The 15208-nt window shown below is 53.8% G+C and overlaps 2 protein-coding genes and 1 non-coding gene across 5 annotated transcripts in view; 1 reads left to right on the top strand and 2 right to left on the bottom strand.

The window, feature by feature from the left end:
* Nucleotides 1-3005, bottom strand: part of POLDIP3 (DNA polymerase delta interacting protein 3) — a 30847-nt gene extending 27842 nt beyond the window's left edge. For both annotated transcript variants that reach the window (XM_030855742.2, XM_060305942.1), the window contains exon 1: nt 2852-3005. In XM_030855742.2, the coding sequence (XP_030711602.1) occupies nt 2852-2910 (59 nt within the window). In that variant the 5' untranslated portion in view covers nt 2911-3005. The remainder of the gene's footprint in view (nt 1-2851) is intronic.
* Nucleotides 3006-3298: 293 nt separating this feature from the next.
* On the top strand, nt 3299-3448 carry LOC115853106 (U12 minor spliceosomal RNA). The gene has a single exon (XR_004039423.1). It is a non-coding gene; the product is annotated as a U12 minor spliceosomal RNA (small nuclear RNA).
* Nucleotides 3449-8026: 4578 nt separating this feature from the next.
* Nucleotides 8027-15208, bottom strand: part of CYB5R3 (cytochrome b5 reductase 3) — a 47216-nt gene continuing 40034 nt past the window's right edge. For both annotated transcript variants that reach the window (XM_060305944.2, XM_030855747.2), the window contains exons 8-9: nt 12900-12999; nt 8027-9144 (exon numbers count right to left, since the gene is read on the bottom strand). In XM_060305944.2, coding sequence (XP_060161927.1) covers nt 8972-9144; nt 12900-12999 — 273 coding nt within the window. In that variant the 3' untranslated portion in view covers nt 8027-8971. The remainder of the gene's footprint in view (nt 9145-12899; nt 13000-15208) is intronic.

The following is a 15208-nucleotide window of genomic DNA, read 5'->3' as shown; positions in this document are numbered from 1 at the left end:
TCTAATTTCATATTAATCAAGGAACCTTTTGATGATTAACTGGGGGCCAGGTAATAACGATGATGATGACACCTTTCTTGACTCACACAATCTGATGAACACAAAACAGAATGGCTGCTCTGAAGAACAAGCAAATTCCATGACCTGTGAAAAGGGGTTATTCACACTTCCACGGGCTCAGTCCTTTGCTATTTCCACTAAGAAGAGGAAAGAAGTTTTCTGAGATGGTCATAGGTTCTTTCTTCCTAAATTATTAAGCACAAAGTTCTTCCTGGGACATCCATGCTACATTAAATCAAAGTTTCCAGTAAGGTGATTTCTTCTAGAAAGCATGTAAAATACCCATTTGTTTACTGTAGGAACTGACGTTTGTTCACTGAAATTTGTTCAGACCTTTCAGTCCTTGCTGGGGACTCCCTCCCCACCCCATTTAGTTTTTCCCTTTGCTGGCTATGCAAGCAAACTAAAAATGGAGATTCCAGCAGGTTTAACCCAAACACAGCATGCAGTCCAGTTTCTTCTACACTGTCTCTTGGCCTGCACTTCCCCCAATCCAATCTTCACATAAAAGCAAAGCAATATTCTCACACTGAAGACTGGATGTTACTTCTGTACTTAAAAGCCTTCCTTAACGATGATGATAACTAACATCTATTGGGCACTCAGTACCCATCAGATGCTTTCTGATGTACTTTAGATACACTGACTAAGTCCTGACAACACCTAATGAAGTGAATATTATCCATGTTTTATAGATAAGGGAAGAGAGGCATGAAGTGGTTAAGTAATTTTCATAAGATCATATGGAAAGTGGGAGAAGCAGGGATTGAAACTTGGCAGTCTGACTCTAGGACCCCAATGCTTAGCTATTATGTCCTCTGGGGGAAGGGATTTGGGCTTCTACTCTTTTTTTTTTTTTTTTTTTTTGCGGTACGCGGGCCTCTCATTGTTGTGGCCTCTCCCGTTGCGGAGCACAGGCTCCGGACGCGCAGGCTCAGCGGCCATGGCTCACGGGCCCAGCCGCTCCACAGCATGTGGGACCTTCCCGGACTGGGGCACGAACCCGTGTCCCCTGCATCGGCAGGCGGACTCTCAACCACTGCGCCACCAGGGAAGCCCTGGGCTTCTACTCTTTTAAAGTCATTTGCTAAACCCTTACTATCTGGTACAAACTTTAAAATATACATTCTTACATTCTCATTTAATTCTCTCAACCACCTACCAGGAACCATTATTACAAATGAGGAAACTGCCCAGCTCAGAAGTCACCTGGCCAGGGAGGCACAGACCCAACAGTGGGCCTTGCCAAGGGACCAGGTCTGCCTGGCTGCACAGTCTCTGCTCTTCCCAGGGGTCCACATATCCTCCCTTCCCTGCATGCCCACCCAATGCCCAACACAAGACTGCACACATCAACACCAAAAAAAGTACAGACGGCCTGCAGTCAGGAACTGAGGGAAGTGACTGCAGGAAGCGCAGGTCCTGGGAAGCTGGCCCATTCGGCAACTGTCGAGCAAACCTGTGAGACCTGGATGGGCTTAGAAGTGGCCCGAGGACCCAGCACCAATTCCACACCAGTTACTAGAGGGAAGACCTAGGAGAGAACCACTCACACGTAATGGTAGAGTAAATTAATGCTGGGTGCCTGTCATGAACCAGAAGCCAGGTGAAGCGCTGGCTGGTGAATTCCGTGGTGGCGGGCGCAGTGGCTATGTGTGCAGAGGTGAGGGTGGGGGGATACCTTTCAGAGAGTAAAAGAATCCATTTTCTAGCCACAGGCACGCAGGCAGTGTTAATAAACTCACGTCTGCGGAGTGAATGACTATCTGAGAAAACTAAATCTACCTTTACACCCGGCTGTTTACAGGACATGTGAACTAATTTAACGCGTGCTGGAAAACTACTGGCCTAAGTTCCCACTCTTTCATACAGGTGAACTGGAGCGCACAAAGGCTGGAAATGACTAACAACATTTGAAGGTCCAGAGGAAGTCCGGAGCACCTAACTGCGAACCATCCCCGCGACTCCTCACCCAGATACAGAACAGTCTTCTCTGCGAACCATCGAGAAACAGCCGGCCTCCAGCCCCGTCCCACCTGTTTCTCTGCCCAAGCCTGAGGCCAACTCAGCCAGCTCATAAAGTGCACTCGGCACTGATCTCAGCTCTCCGTGGCTTCGGGCAACTCACTCCGCCTCCAGCTCCTCATCTGGAAAATGGGGAAAACATTAAGAGCGGGCCAGCAGGGCTGCGAAAAGAGCAAAGACCGCCTGGGCAGCAAAGCGCTTAGAGAACCTGAAATGCCGCACAAAGGGAGTCGAGTATTAGAGAACAAGCAGGCGCAAGATTTGGAAATTAAAGGTCTGGGTGTGGATCTCGGCTTCGGCACTAACAGACCGGCAGAGTCTGAGCAAATCACTTGCCCGCGCAACTCCAGTCGTCCTAACTCTGAGGCCGCGCTGAGACCGTGGGGCAGCGCCCGGCTCCTCAGACGAGGGGCTGCGCCGGAGAGACCCTCCGGGCCGCGGACAGCGCGTCCCCTCCACAACCGCAGCTCCGCCCCCCGCGGGGCGCCCCTCGGGCCGCTCCCACAAGCCCCGCAGTCCGGCCCCTCCGCCGTCAGCGGTCCGACCGGCCTCTCCCCGGCCCGCCGGAGCGACGGCGCCTGCAGCCAGTGGGCAGCCGGGCGGCCGGGCCCGCGGCGGCGGCGGCGGCCGGGCCAATGGGGAGCGCGGCTGTGGCAGGGGGCGGGAGCAGACGGCCCTCCGCGTCGCGCCCAGACCGTTCCCTCCTCCGCCCCGAGCCCCGCTAAGACTCGGGCCGTGAACCCCGAAAGGAGAAAAGGCCGCTCACCGCCCCTTCGCCGCAGCCCCTCGCTTCCGGATGAGCTCGTCCAGGGAGATGTCCGCCATCTTGCACCGCCGCGCGAGCCGCGAGCAGCTAATCGTCCCTCAGCCCTGGAGCCCGCCCCTTCGGCCGCTACGGAGCAACTAGCGGCTTCCGGCGTTCGGCTGACGAAGTCTCGCGACAGATCAAACCGAGCAAGAACCGGAAGGGGCGGGGCTCTCCCCGTGAGCCTTTGCGACGTCCGCTGCTTATCTGCATACGGCGGGTCGTAGCCCTACCGTTCCCTCTTTCTCCAGACGAGCAAATAAAATGAAAAGCAACAGAAAAGAATTAAATGAGTAAGACAATCTTCAAAGGAAAGAGGTTCTCGGTTCGACGGTCAACTTTGCCACTCACCGTAGGGCTAATGAGAATGGGATTCATTACCTAGGAAGTAAGCGTTAGTAGAGATTTATGCCTTAAACTTATGAGTAAGGAAAATAACGATTCGGGGTGACGCCCGAATCCTCACTGCTAATGTGAGACGAATTTTTGAGCGGGTAAAGGTTGCCCCTACGGTGACCCGCCTACTTTGCGGGATGCCTGGGTGTTGCGATCTGCCCGTCCCCCTTGCATTTAAAAGGTAGAATTTAGAAATTAACCCCTTTGAGGAAAGTTAATAAACGAACTAAGGAATTACGTTGTCGATTAACGGTGGTGGTCAAACCTCGCGCCCCTATCCGGGGTTGTTAACCCGTAAAAGGGTTAATATTGGGTTAAAATAATACAGTCAGTTCTTTGGAGCTTACTAGCGGCGTCGACTGGGAGTGTTATCAGTTAATTGTTAGGGGGAGACAACGTGCACTACACGGGAGCCTCGTTGTGTGGGTTATAATGCAGTGCTTACGTACCACGGCTCACACTTCTGGGCCGTAGGACGTTTACAACCGAATGTTTTTGCCAGCCTGACCGTTGTCTTCCTGATCTGCACAATGGGGCACATGAACTACGTCGCTGCGAGGGCCAAATGAAGTGTTCCGAATCTGTATTTTTTTTTTTTAATTTATGTAATCTCAGTCTCCAGCACTGATCCCGGTGGGAGATTCAGTATGTCGAACCAGTGAATGAAAAATACAACAACAGCAGGAAACGGAATTCCTTGGCGATCCAGTGGTGAGGACTGCGCGGTTCTGCTGCAGCGAGCCCGGGGTTAGATCCCTGATCGCGGAAGTAAAACCCCCGCATGCAGCGCGGTGTGGCCGAAACACCACAAACAGAAACATAAAACAAAGACTAAACGTGCAACGCGTTTTAGACCAGCGCCGAACAAAGATTAAGTGCCCTATGAATCACTGCTGTAAGTACAACGGGTGAGTGGAGTTATGTGTTCTCGACAGAACATCACACCGCAGATGAAAACCTGGCATCAGAAAGAAGGTCCGTGGAGAGACGAGCTGGTGAAGATTGGGCACCGGAGGAGGGAAATCCAGGTCCCCGCCTTCGCAGCCGTGATTGGCTGCTGGCTGGCCCTCCTTTTCTCAGTCGTGAAACAGGACCATTAACTCCTCCCTCCGCGAGGTGCCGGGAAAGAACGCGGAAACCAGGAACCAACCCTTGGCCGGCTGCACAGCGAAGGGCAGGCAGGTGCGCAGGATTAGGAAAGGGCCAGAGGAGCGCGGGAGTTAAGGCCCTTTCGCACCTCCACGCGAAGAAAGCGAAGTGTAAAAATAGCGCTTAAATAATTTCCTTAAACTACCCCAATAGTGGAGTCATTGATGTCATGTAATTCTGTGACTGCCGGATTGCCCTCCTCCAGAAGCGTTTCGGAACTTCGTGGGGTCTTATTTGGGTGTCGGGACGGCAGGGATCCGGTCACGTGGAGGCGGGGACGGGATGGGACGTCCCACTGGGTCTTCCAACGCTCGGGACATTCCCGGGGCGGAGGCGCCGGTTACTATTCTTTGATCCTGGGTTTCGCTCCATTTCTTGTATGAACACGCAGGACTTTTTTCCTGCTGTAAACAAATATGGGATTGCCAGCAACGCACTTGCGCTGTAGCCAAAGGAACTGGGTCCTGCCTTACTTGGAGACTAACCAACAATTGTGACCCGCCTGGGAAAACCGCACCCCTGTCGGCAGAGCGGGGAAGGCGGGCGGCATTAGAGGCTGCGCCAGTGCGGGGACCATGCGTCCATGCAGACTCCTGATGCTTCCGTCTACGGGCCTTGGGGCCACCAGCATTTACATGCTGAAATGTGCATCATTTTATGAAGTCCTTTCCTTTTTTGCTTTTATAGTATGTTTGGGTTTTGCATTTTTGTTTTTAATATTCATTTATTCGGCTGCGTTGGGTCGTAGTTGTGTAGGCTCTTCGTTGTGGCGCTCAGGACTTCCTCTCCAGTTGTGGAGCGCGGGCTCCAGAGAGCGTGGGGTCAGTAGTTGCATGCAGGCTCTAGAGTGCGTACGGTTAGTTACCCCGCGGCATGTGGGCTCTTAGTTCCCTGACCAGGGATCAAACCTGCGTCCCCTGCATTGGAAGGCAGATTCTTAACCGCTGGACCACCAGGGAAGTCCCCTTTGTGTTGATTTTTTTTAAAATTCTGTATAGGTGGGTGGTATCAGCTGTGACTTCAGGAGCGTAAAGCGGCTGTTATAAATGTTGTTTTTAAATGGTGTCACGTCTGAGAGGGTGGAGAATCACTGGCTTATTCACTCACCCATTTTACAGGTGGGGAGACAGACTTACAAGAGGGTAGGGACCAGGTCCAATTTACGTCCTTCTTCCCAGCTTCAGCAGACAGCCTCTTGTGGGCTCAGGCAGTGCGCAGCAAGTCTCAACGCTCAGGCCCGTTTTCTTATCCTCCAGATGGGGACAGGCACCAGGAGACCTAATGTGTGTCAGACGCTCAGCAGTGTCCTCAGCAGACGGTAGGTGTGGAGAGTCAAGCGCTCAGCAGAGTCCTCAGCAGACGGTAGGTGTAGAGAAGAGCCATCAGGGCCTGAGAGGCCCAGGCTGAGTCCTTCCCCTGCCCACTGAGGAGTCCCAGCCCTGCTCCAGGATGTGTGAGGGCCAGAGACAGAATGGAAGGTGAGAGATGAAAGGGGAGAGTGGCTCTCTAGCCCCGAGGCCTCCTGTGAACTCCCCCGTCTTCTCCTCTTCCCCACTCCACTCCAGCCACACTGGCCCTCACTGTGTCCCAGGGCCTCCGCACTTGCTGGTCACTCCCGCTGGAGTACCCCTCTAGCCCTGCCTCCCTCTCCAGTCTCATCCTCACTGTCCCCTCAGCCACCTGCCTTCCTTGATCTGTTTCTGGAAGTTTCTTCCACAAGCTTGTTCTAGCCACAAGGCCTTCACACTTGCTGTTCCGCCTTGAACACCTACCCCAGTGGGGCCAGCTCCTTCCCTTCACATCGCAGCACAAAGGTCACCTCCTCAGAGGGAGTTCCTGCTGCCCAACTCTGAGAACAGCCCTCATTCCCACACTGTCCCGCCTTTTTTTGTTTTTTAATTTTATTTTTATTTTTGGTTGCGATGGGTCTTTGTTGCTGCACAGGGACTTTCTCTAGTTGCGGTGAGCGGGGGCTATTCTTCATTGCCGTGCGCGGGCTTCTCATTGTGGTGGCTTCTCTTGTGGAGCACGGGCTCTAGGCACGTGGGCTCAGCAGTTGTGGCTTGCAGACTCTAGAGCACAGGCTCAGTAGTTGTGGCACACAGGCTTAGTTGCTCCGAGGCATGTGGGATCTTCCCAGACCAGGCCTTGAACCCGTGTCCCCTGCATTGACAGGTGGATTCTTAACCAGCGTGCCACCAGAGAAGCCCCACACTGTCCCATCTTTAACTTCCATCTTGGCATTTCCCATCACCACTTACTTGTCTAGTGTCTTTCTTGTGAACACCCCAGGAGCAGGGAAGGGTGTGTCTGGAGCAGCCTTGGCCCTGGCCCTGGCCCTGGAAGAGTGCCTGAATGAATGAAGACACTCCCTTCCTCACCTGTAGCTTCCCCAGGACAGGGCGACACCTGCCTTGCCTCAGGCCCGACCTCCACCCTGAAAGCCATTCACTGCCCTGAGCCTCAGTCTCTCTGTTGGAAATAGGTGCTACTGACTTCTCTCTACTTCTCTCAGGGCTCTCCAAAGGACAGAGTAAAAAGGAAAACACTGGGGACACACGGGGTTGTCCAAAGTTGGGACTGGGGACACCTTTTAACACGGCTGAGATGATGTGAATAAGGCTGGGTGTAAGGGGAGGGTTAAAAGTTGGACCCCCACTGTCCACACTCCATCTATTCCCAGGAATCTACCCTAAAAGAAGTCATAAGAAAGGAGGGTGAAGGACTGCCCTACTGGCGCAGTGCCTAAGAATCCGCCTGCCAGTGCAGGGGCCACGGGTTCGAGCCCTGGCTTGGGAAGAGCCCACATGCCGTGGAGCAACTAAGCCCGTGTGCCACGACTACTGAGCCTGCGCTCTGGAGCCCGCGAGCCACAACTACTGAGTCTGCGTGCCACAACTACTGAAGCCTGCGTGCCTAGAGTCTGTGCTCCACGACAAGAGAAGCCACCGCAATGAGAAGCCCACGAACCGCAACGAAGCGTAGCCCCCGCTCGCCACAACTAGAGAAAGCCCGCAAGCAGCAACGAGGACCCAACGCAGCCAAAAATAAAAATAAATTTAAAATAAATTTTTTAAAAAAAGGAGGGTGAACATGGCCACTGTTATTTACAAAATCTGCAAACTGGAAACAGCCTAACTGTCCAACAACAGGGATTTGCTACATAAGAAAATCATGATCCATGTGGGCCTACGGCGAGTTTCTGACCACAGCGGGAAAGCACATCTGACATTAGGGGAAAGCAGAGGCCACACAGTGGATGTCGTGGTGTCATCCAAGTTCTAAGTGCTGGCCTCTAGCTTCCGGCATTTTTTCCCCTGTGTATACTCTTCTGAACTCTCCCAATATATATATTTTTTGGCTGCACCACATTAGCTTGTGGGATCTTAGTTTTCCGACCAGGGCTCAAACCCAGGGCCCCTGCAGCGGAAATACGGAGTCCTAACCACTGGACTGCCAGGGAAGTCCCCAAGTTTTCTACTATAAACACAAACGTCAGAAATAAATGCCAGGCCTTACACAGCCCCTTCCTCTCCCCCTCCCTCCCCCACAAGGACATAGGTCACAGAGCCTCCAGGAGCTACAAAAGTGTTCAGATTAGCAAAGTTTTACTTCAACGTTATGTGTGCTCATAAATGACTCTGAAAAGCCGATATGCAAGAGGATGACACGCTGTGGTCTAAAGGCAACGTCGAGGCCACTGAGAATGTCCCTCAGACAAGAGGCTCTGCTCAAAATCTCCCCCACCTGGGGTGAGGGCAGCAGGAGGGGGGTCTGGGACAGAGGGATAAACACATCATCTCAGCTCTCCCATCAGGACTGGCGGCCCGGGACCCCAAGCTGGTCGATCAGAGGTCAACTGCTTGGAACTCCCAAAGCTGCCCGAACGTTCTGGTGTTTCAGGGAAATGCGAAGGCTCCCGGAGGGCCCGTGTGCCGGATGGAAGGGCCCTTGGTCAGCCCCCTCCTAGTCCAGCCCCAGGGGGAGCCCAACTCCCTGCTGGCCGGGCCTGTGCCCTGGGGTCAGGGCAGCCTCTCACCCCAGCAGCCCCGTCAACAGGACGTGTTGGTGTTACCTACCACGTAGTGTCAGGTGCCGAGGCCTGGCTGTGGCCCTGAAGCAGGCAGTGGGTAGGGGCCTGGCACCTGCAGCTATGGGCTGCCCGTATATTTATGTTTATTTCCAGAGTGTGGTATGCTCTGGGGAGGGTGGGCAGCATGGTGCTGGCAGCCTCGGCCCAGTAGTGTGTGTGTTTTGTGTGTGTGGGGGGACATCTCCAGTGAGGCCCAGACAGAAATCTGCCCTAAAGGTGGCCGACAGCAGCCACCTGTAACAGAGCCCTGCTCCCAAAGGGGCCCCTCGGGGGGCCAGCCCAGCGGGGTGACCTCCCAGGCATGGGCAGGCCAGGCTGAACCCGGCTGCAGCAGGAGACGTGGGGGAGAGTGGTGTTAACAAACGACAGCAGGAGGAGTGGGTACGGACAGGGCGACAGGGCGCGGTGAGTGTGGGGCGGAGCCACTGGCCAGGGCCCGCCCATCAGAAGGCGAAGCAGCGCTCCTTGGGGTGGCCCACGCGGTCCAGGTTGGGCAGGCAGGCGTACTGGATCATGGGCGGGGGTCCGCACATCAGCACCAGCGGCTCCTCCTCTGGGGGCGGAAGGTGGTCCCGGATCATCTCCTCGTTCACGAAGCCCTGGCTGTAGTCCCAGGCTGCGGGGTGGGAGACCAGGTGAGCCCGAGTATGGCTGTGTGACCAACTGCCAACTGCCCACCTGCCCAGCACCCTCTCCTCCGTGACGAAGTTCCTGTGCCATGAATTCCTCCCTTCTTTCCACAAACACTGAAGAATGAAGAGGCTGAGCCAAGTAAACCCTCAGCCCGATCCCCTGCCCCCAAGCCTGGCTCATCTGTGCCACAAAGGCAAGCCCATCAACTTTCCCCCACCACGCTTCACAGCGTGCAATGCATTTCATTTCCACTGGCCTCTCATGTGGCCCTCAGAAACGCCCTGTGGGCGGACAGGGCAGGGGTTACTGATCCCGTTTTACAGATGTGGGAACTGAGGCCAAGAGGACCCAGAGTTGAGTTGTCCCAGGTCACACAAAAAGGCATGGACAGGGCTGGGACGTTAGCCCCAGGTCCCAGAGGTCCCCCAGCCAGTGCCAGGCTGGTCAGGGTGACATTTCCTGCCCCACCACCCTCCATGCTACCTACTGGCCCTGTGCCCACTGTCTGACTCTTCCCTCTACTGCATGTCGGTCCACGAGGAGCTGTGTCTGGTCCACAGCTGTAGTCCCAGTGCCCAGACAGCCCCATACACAGTAGTTACGCAATAAATGATGAGTAACGGAATGCGTCCCAAATAAGCAATCGGTGAGCCTGAAAACCGCAAGGCCAGGACCCAGGCTGAAGCTCCAGATGCAGGACCCTCGTGGCAGCAACAGCTCCTCTAGGTCCTGCCGGCCTCCCTGTCTCGCACACGCACGTGTACATGCGCAGTGTGTCTCCAGGTTTCACCTGAGATCCAGAGCCACCTTTTATTCCTACAAGTCACTGCTGGTGCCCGCGGCGAGAACCTGGTGCCCCGAGGCTGGCAGGGCTCTCGTCCCACCCAGGCCCTCAGGACTGACCTGCCAGCAGGGGCTGCTCAGGGAGGGGAACCAGCCAGTTCCAGGAGCACGGTGGGCCCACGGGGACGGCAGGCTGGCAGGGCTCCGCCAGGAGAATGGGGCTCTGATGACTGGGGCCCGAGGAGAGGCGGAGGAGGCGACACCCAGCCCGGCTCCACTCTGGCTCCGATCTACGCCTTGGCTTCCACATCTGCGCTCAGGGCCGTAACTCCCCCATCACGGCAGACAATGCTCTCTGCATCACATCATGTACACTCCATGGGGGGGGTCCCTTGCGAGAGGCCAAGCCAGTCCCAGCTGGTCTTGGGATGAGGAAGAGTCTGCTGTGCTGAGCAAGGGGGTATTCTTTACCTCATGGACACTGAGCTGAGTAACTGACCCCATCTCCCTTTTCACTTTGGCTGCTGGGAAGCTCAGAGTGATATACATGGCCACCCACAGCAAGTGTGCATCACAGCCCATGCTTCTGTACAAACCTCATTCCCAATTCCATTCTATGGCCCTGCCCTTGTTTTTCTTTCACTCCCACTTTCCATTTATACCACTCCGACTCACTCTATGAGTCTTTGTAAGGTGCCTAAAATCCCTCTGGAACAAGGCGGGACATAGGTAGGTAGATAACATTTTATTAACAGATCTAAAATTACTTTGAAAAAACCTGCATGGGACTAAACCATATTTGCTAGTGTAATGAATGTACAGGTATGTAAGACACATCTCAGTTTCACAAGGACGTTTTCAGATAGTGTATTTTTCTTTACTGGTATACTGAAGGTGACTTTGTAGAGGAAACAGAGTCAGCTGGCCCCTCTCCCCTGTTCTTTTGCTTAGCTCCACAACTGCCTGCTGGCCTGGTACCATTTTCCTCCTCAGCGTCTACCCTTTCCAGCTTATGCCTAATGTTACGGCAATACCCGACCTACTCTCGAACTGTGGTCGGGGTAATGACAAACGTAAGTGCAGGATACCGGGGGGCTACCCGACGGCATTTCTCCTTGGCCAGTAACTGGTTACTCTTAAAACTGTCCCCAGGAGGCACGTCGGTTTGGCGTTGCCAGGTGTCACCACCAGAGGGCAGTGCCCACTCCTCCTGTGGCCAGGCCGTGTGCAGGCAACAGGAGTAGAGACCCCTGCAAGGACACTCCCATCGTGGCCAATGAGCCTACCTGACCACACTCTAGAACCTGCAACCAGAAGGGAGCTAAACCAGCTTTCATTTCCCCCTTTTGAATGAGACGTGGGTACAAGATAAATATTCCTTTCTTGGGCTTCCCGGGTGATGCAGGGGACACGGGTTCGTGCCCCGGTCCGGGAGGATCCCACATGCCGCGGAGCGGCTGGGCCCGTGAGCCATGGCTGCTGAGCTGGATGGGAGAGGCCACAGCAGTGAGAGGCCCGCGTATCGCAAAAAAAAAAAAAAAAAAAAAAAATCCTTTCTTTACTGGAAGCTCGGACTCCCAGAACCAGTGCCTCCTGTGCGACCTCCAGTCTCTATGACTCCACTTTGTCTTTTCTGGGTCTCATTAATCACCTGCTACTGTACTTTATAATTTACTAATAAACCTGTTTCCTGTTCATCCTCCCCAGCTAGAACATCAGCTCGGGCCAGGCTGGTTTGGGGAACACACAGAGTGAGGGGTCCGACCAGGAGGAGACCCACTGAGACACGGGTGGGCCCAGGACGGCTGGTCCAGCCAGAAGCCCTGGAACAAGACTGTCAGGTCCATGGATCCACCAGGGGCCCAGGATCCGATTTGGTCAACCCAGGAGGGTGGCTCCTCTCTCAGGGATGGACCCTGTTGAGATGGGTACCCCCAGAGCCCGCCTGCTCATTTCTGAGGGAAGCAGAGGGTGGCCTGTTCCCCACACTGTGGTGGTTGAGTCCCAGGGGACCGGGTGGCTGTGTGAGGAGGAGGAGGCAAAGCAAGGGCAGTGTGGCAGCAAGCTGGTGCCCACGTGGGTGCTTTGAAAATGTCCAGTTTCTAATATTTAAAAATTTCCCATGAAAATGCAGGCCCCCAGCTTCCCCTGAAAAATGGAAAGGCTGGCCTCCAGGGCGGTACTCCTGCACAGCAGGGCTGCCCGCAGCTGGGAGGGGGCTGCCCCTCTGCACAGGCAGATGCTCTCCAATTCGTCACAGTCCCCACCACTCCCTATAGTCTCCTAACCCTGAAGCCAAACATCACTGGTGTTATCTACCAAGAAGCCTCAGCTGCTGCTTTTCTTACAACAGAGAAGAAGTTAAGATATTTTTTGTAACCACATCTACCTAAGGAATGAGAATGGAGTACAGTTTAGCTCCCAGAGGGCAACCTTGTTTCAGGTTTTAGGGGCAGCCCTCATTCACCGCCTCCTATGTGACCTTGGCAAACAGCTTAAACACCTGGATAAGTAGAATGAAGGTAACTGTACAGCAGCCCAGCCCACACTCCAGGGCTGATGATTAGAGAGAAAATGGGTGTAAAGTGCCTTACAGGGTATACACTGCAATGTGGAAACACTCACCCTCACCCCAGCACTGGCCCTGGAGACCTGCCCCACAGTGAGCCCCGGCCCAAGGGGAGAACGCTGGCCTTGTTTGTCCAGCTGAGAGCAGGGCAGGCAGGGGAAGGTCTGGGGCTCTGGAGGAGGCGGGTGTGAATTCAAGCCCTAGCTCTGGGGTTTTCCCACTGTGTTCCCTCTCTAATCCCTCTTTCCTCATCACCTTCCTCTCACAGGGCCACAGTGAGCACCAAAGGAGACCATGCACGCAGAAGCCTCCACAACGGCAGAGGGCTCCGCCAGGTGAGCATGGGCCGGCACCTCCACCCAGCCCACCCGCCTGGGCGCTCTCACCTTCAGGGGCTTTGTCCACTGTGTACCAGAGCTTGAAGCGCGCAGAATGTTCGTTCCTCAGTTCCTCCAGCTCGGGCCGCAGCAGGATGTCCTTCTCAGTCTGCAGGGGGACAGGACCCAGCGGTCAGGAGGGACAGCGACAGGGACTGCCTTTGGAGACCCTCGTCATCCCGCCCACCCATGGGCCGCACACTTGGCAAAGCTTCCAGGGAAAGTCCAAGTCTTTCTATGTTCTGGCGTCTCAGCTTGTACGTCCACAGTCTAGGAAATACAGATACTACTTCCCCAGATCACACCTGGCCCTCCGCAGCCTTGCCCACGCCAATCCCTCTGCTTGGCCTGCAGCTCCCCACTTTCCGTCCCCACTGATTTCATTTAGCCAGCCCCACGTGGCCCTGTAGAGTTCAGCTTGTCACCTCCTCCAGGAAGCCTTCTCAGACCCCCAGGGAGCATCAGCAATCTGCTCCTGAAACGGCCCCTCTTTCCATTCCTAACCACAGACTTTGCCCTGTATGTCTGCAGGTCACTCACAGACGGACAGGGCTCCTCAGGCCAGTGGGTGGCGTGACTGATCTCATAAGACTGTTGTGAAACTGGGAGCCAAAGAGCTCTGTCGATCAGAAAAGGTCACAAACCTCTCCTGAGCCCCAGGCTGGGTGAGGGAGACCATGGGAGAGGCGTGGAGATTGTTCTGAGCAACCTCTTTTCCTCTTTTTTTTTTTAACATCTTTATTGGAGTATTAATTGCTCTATAATGGTGTGTTAGTTTCTGCTTTATAACAAAGTGAATCAGCTGTACATATACATGTATCTCCATATCTCCTCCCTCTTGCGTCTCTGAGCACCCTCTTTATGAACAATGCCTCTCTGACCGCCCTCACTGCCCTGTTCCTGAGGATAAACTCGAGGGAGTGGAGTTCAGGGTAGAAAATTCCACACGGTTAGGGCGTTCAACACAGCAGCTGCTTTACAATCCCCGGGTGGGTTACACCAAGGCGCACACCAGCAGCGTGCCCAGGAGTGTCCACCTCCCTACACCTCTACCAGCACTGGGTAATGACCCTTTAAGCTTTGGCAATCAGGTTAATGGAAAGTAAAGCTTATGTTTTATTTTTTATTATTAATAAGTAAGTTTGTCACTGGTCTAGTAATATCTTATTAGTTTGTAAAAACTTTTTATATGAAGGATATTAGTTTTCACTGGTGATGCATTATATGTCTCATCCCCAGTTACTTATCTTTCTACCTTATTTATAGTTTGTGTTTTTCCTCAGGGGAGCTTTTCATTTTTAAGCAGATGGTTCCATCAATCTTCTCCTTGACGGGCTCTCCCTGGTGTCTTGCTTAGACTGACCATCCTTGTTCACTCATTCATCAATACTTCCTGTAAAAATGCTCACCTTCTACTTTTTTTTTTTCTAAGAAAAGGGCATATGTTGAACTCATACTTTATTTTTTTTTAATTAATTAATTTATTTATGGCTGTGTTGGGTCTTCGTTTCTGTGAGAGGGCTTTCTCCAGTTGTGGCAAGCGGGGGCCACTCTTCATCGCGGTGTGCGGGCCTCTCATTATCGCGGCCTCTCTCGTTGCGGAGCACAAGTTCCAGACGCGCAGGCTCAGTAGTTGTGGCTCACGGGCCTAGTTGCTCCGCGGCATGTGGGATCCTCCCAGACCAGGGCTCGAACCCGTGTCCCCTGCATTGGCAGGCGGATTCTCAAACACTGCGCCACCAGGGAAGCCCTCACCTTCTACTTTTAAAGCTTCCATTTTTTACATGTGTATCTTTAACCTAAACTTCATTTTTGTACCAGGTAAGGTAGGGATCTACTTCGTTTTTTCCAAGTGCATAGCAACTAACTCAACACTCCTTTTCAGTATGTTTTAATATCCAGTGCGCTAAGTTCTTCCTTGTCACTCTCCTTTTTCAAAACTTTCTTGGCTGTGCATGTGTACTTTGTCTTCCAGGCCATACTGCATCATTTTGTCATATTAAAGGGGAGAAAATATCCCCACTGGAACTTCGAGTATTACTTTATGAAGAACTGACACCTTCGGAATATCTGTCTCCCTGTCCAAGAACCAGGTCGCCCTGCCGTTTATTAACACTCCCTAATGCCCTTCTGAAAAGTCGTGCTTCCCTTAGGCTGGGGGCAGAGCCCCGGTCTCCCCTGGACTCAGGATGCCGTCCTCAACCTGCCTCCCCACCAGCTTCCACTCCCATCACTAGGTCACTCCAGGAAGAATGCACACGTCTGCAACGTTAAACGCTCCTATCCAAGGCCATCTCAACCCTCACAACCGTCCCGAG

Source organism: Globicephala melas, chromosome 10, assembly GCF_963455315.2.
Source record: "Globicephala melas chromosome 10, mGloMel1.2, whole genome shotgun sequence".
NCBI classification, from domain to species: Eukaryota; Metazoa; Chordata; class Mammalia; order Artiodactyla; family Delphinidae; genus Globicephala; species Globicephala melas.
Note: the sequence above shows the minus strand (reverse complement) of the source record. Positions and strands in the feature narration are given on the sequence as shown.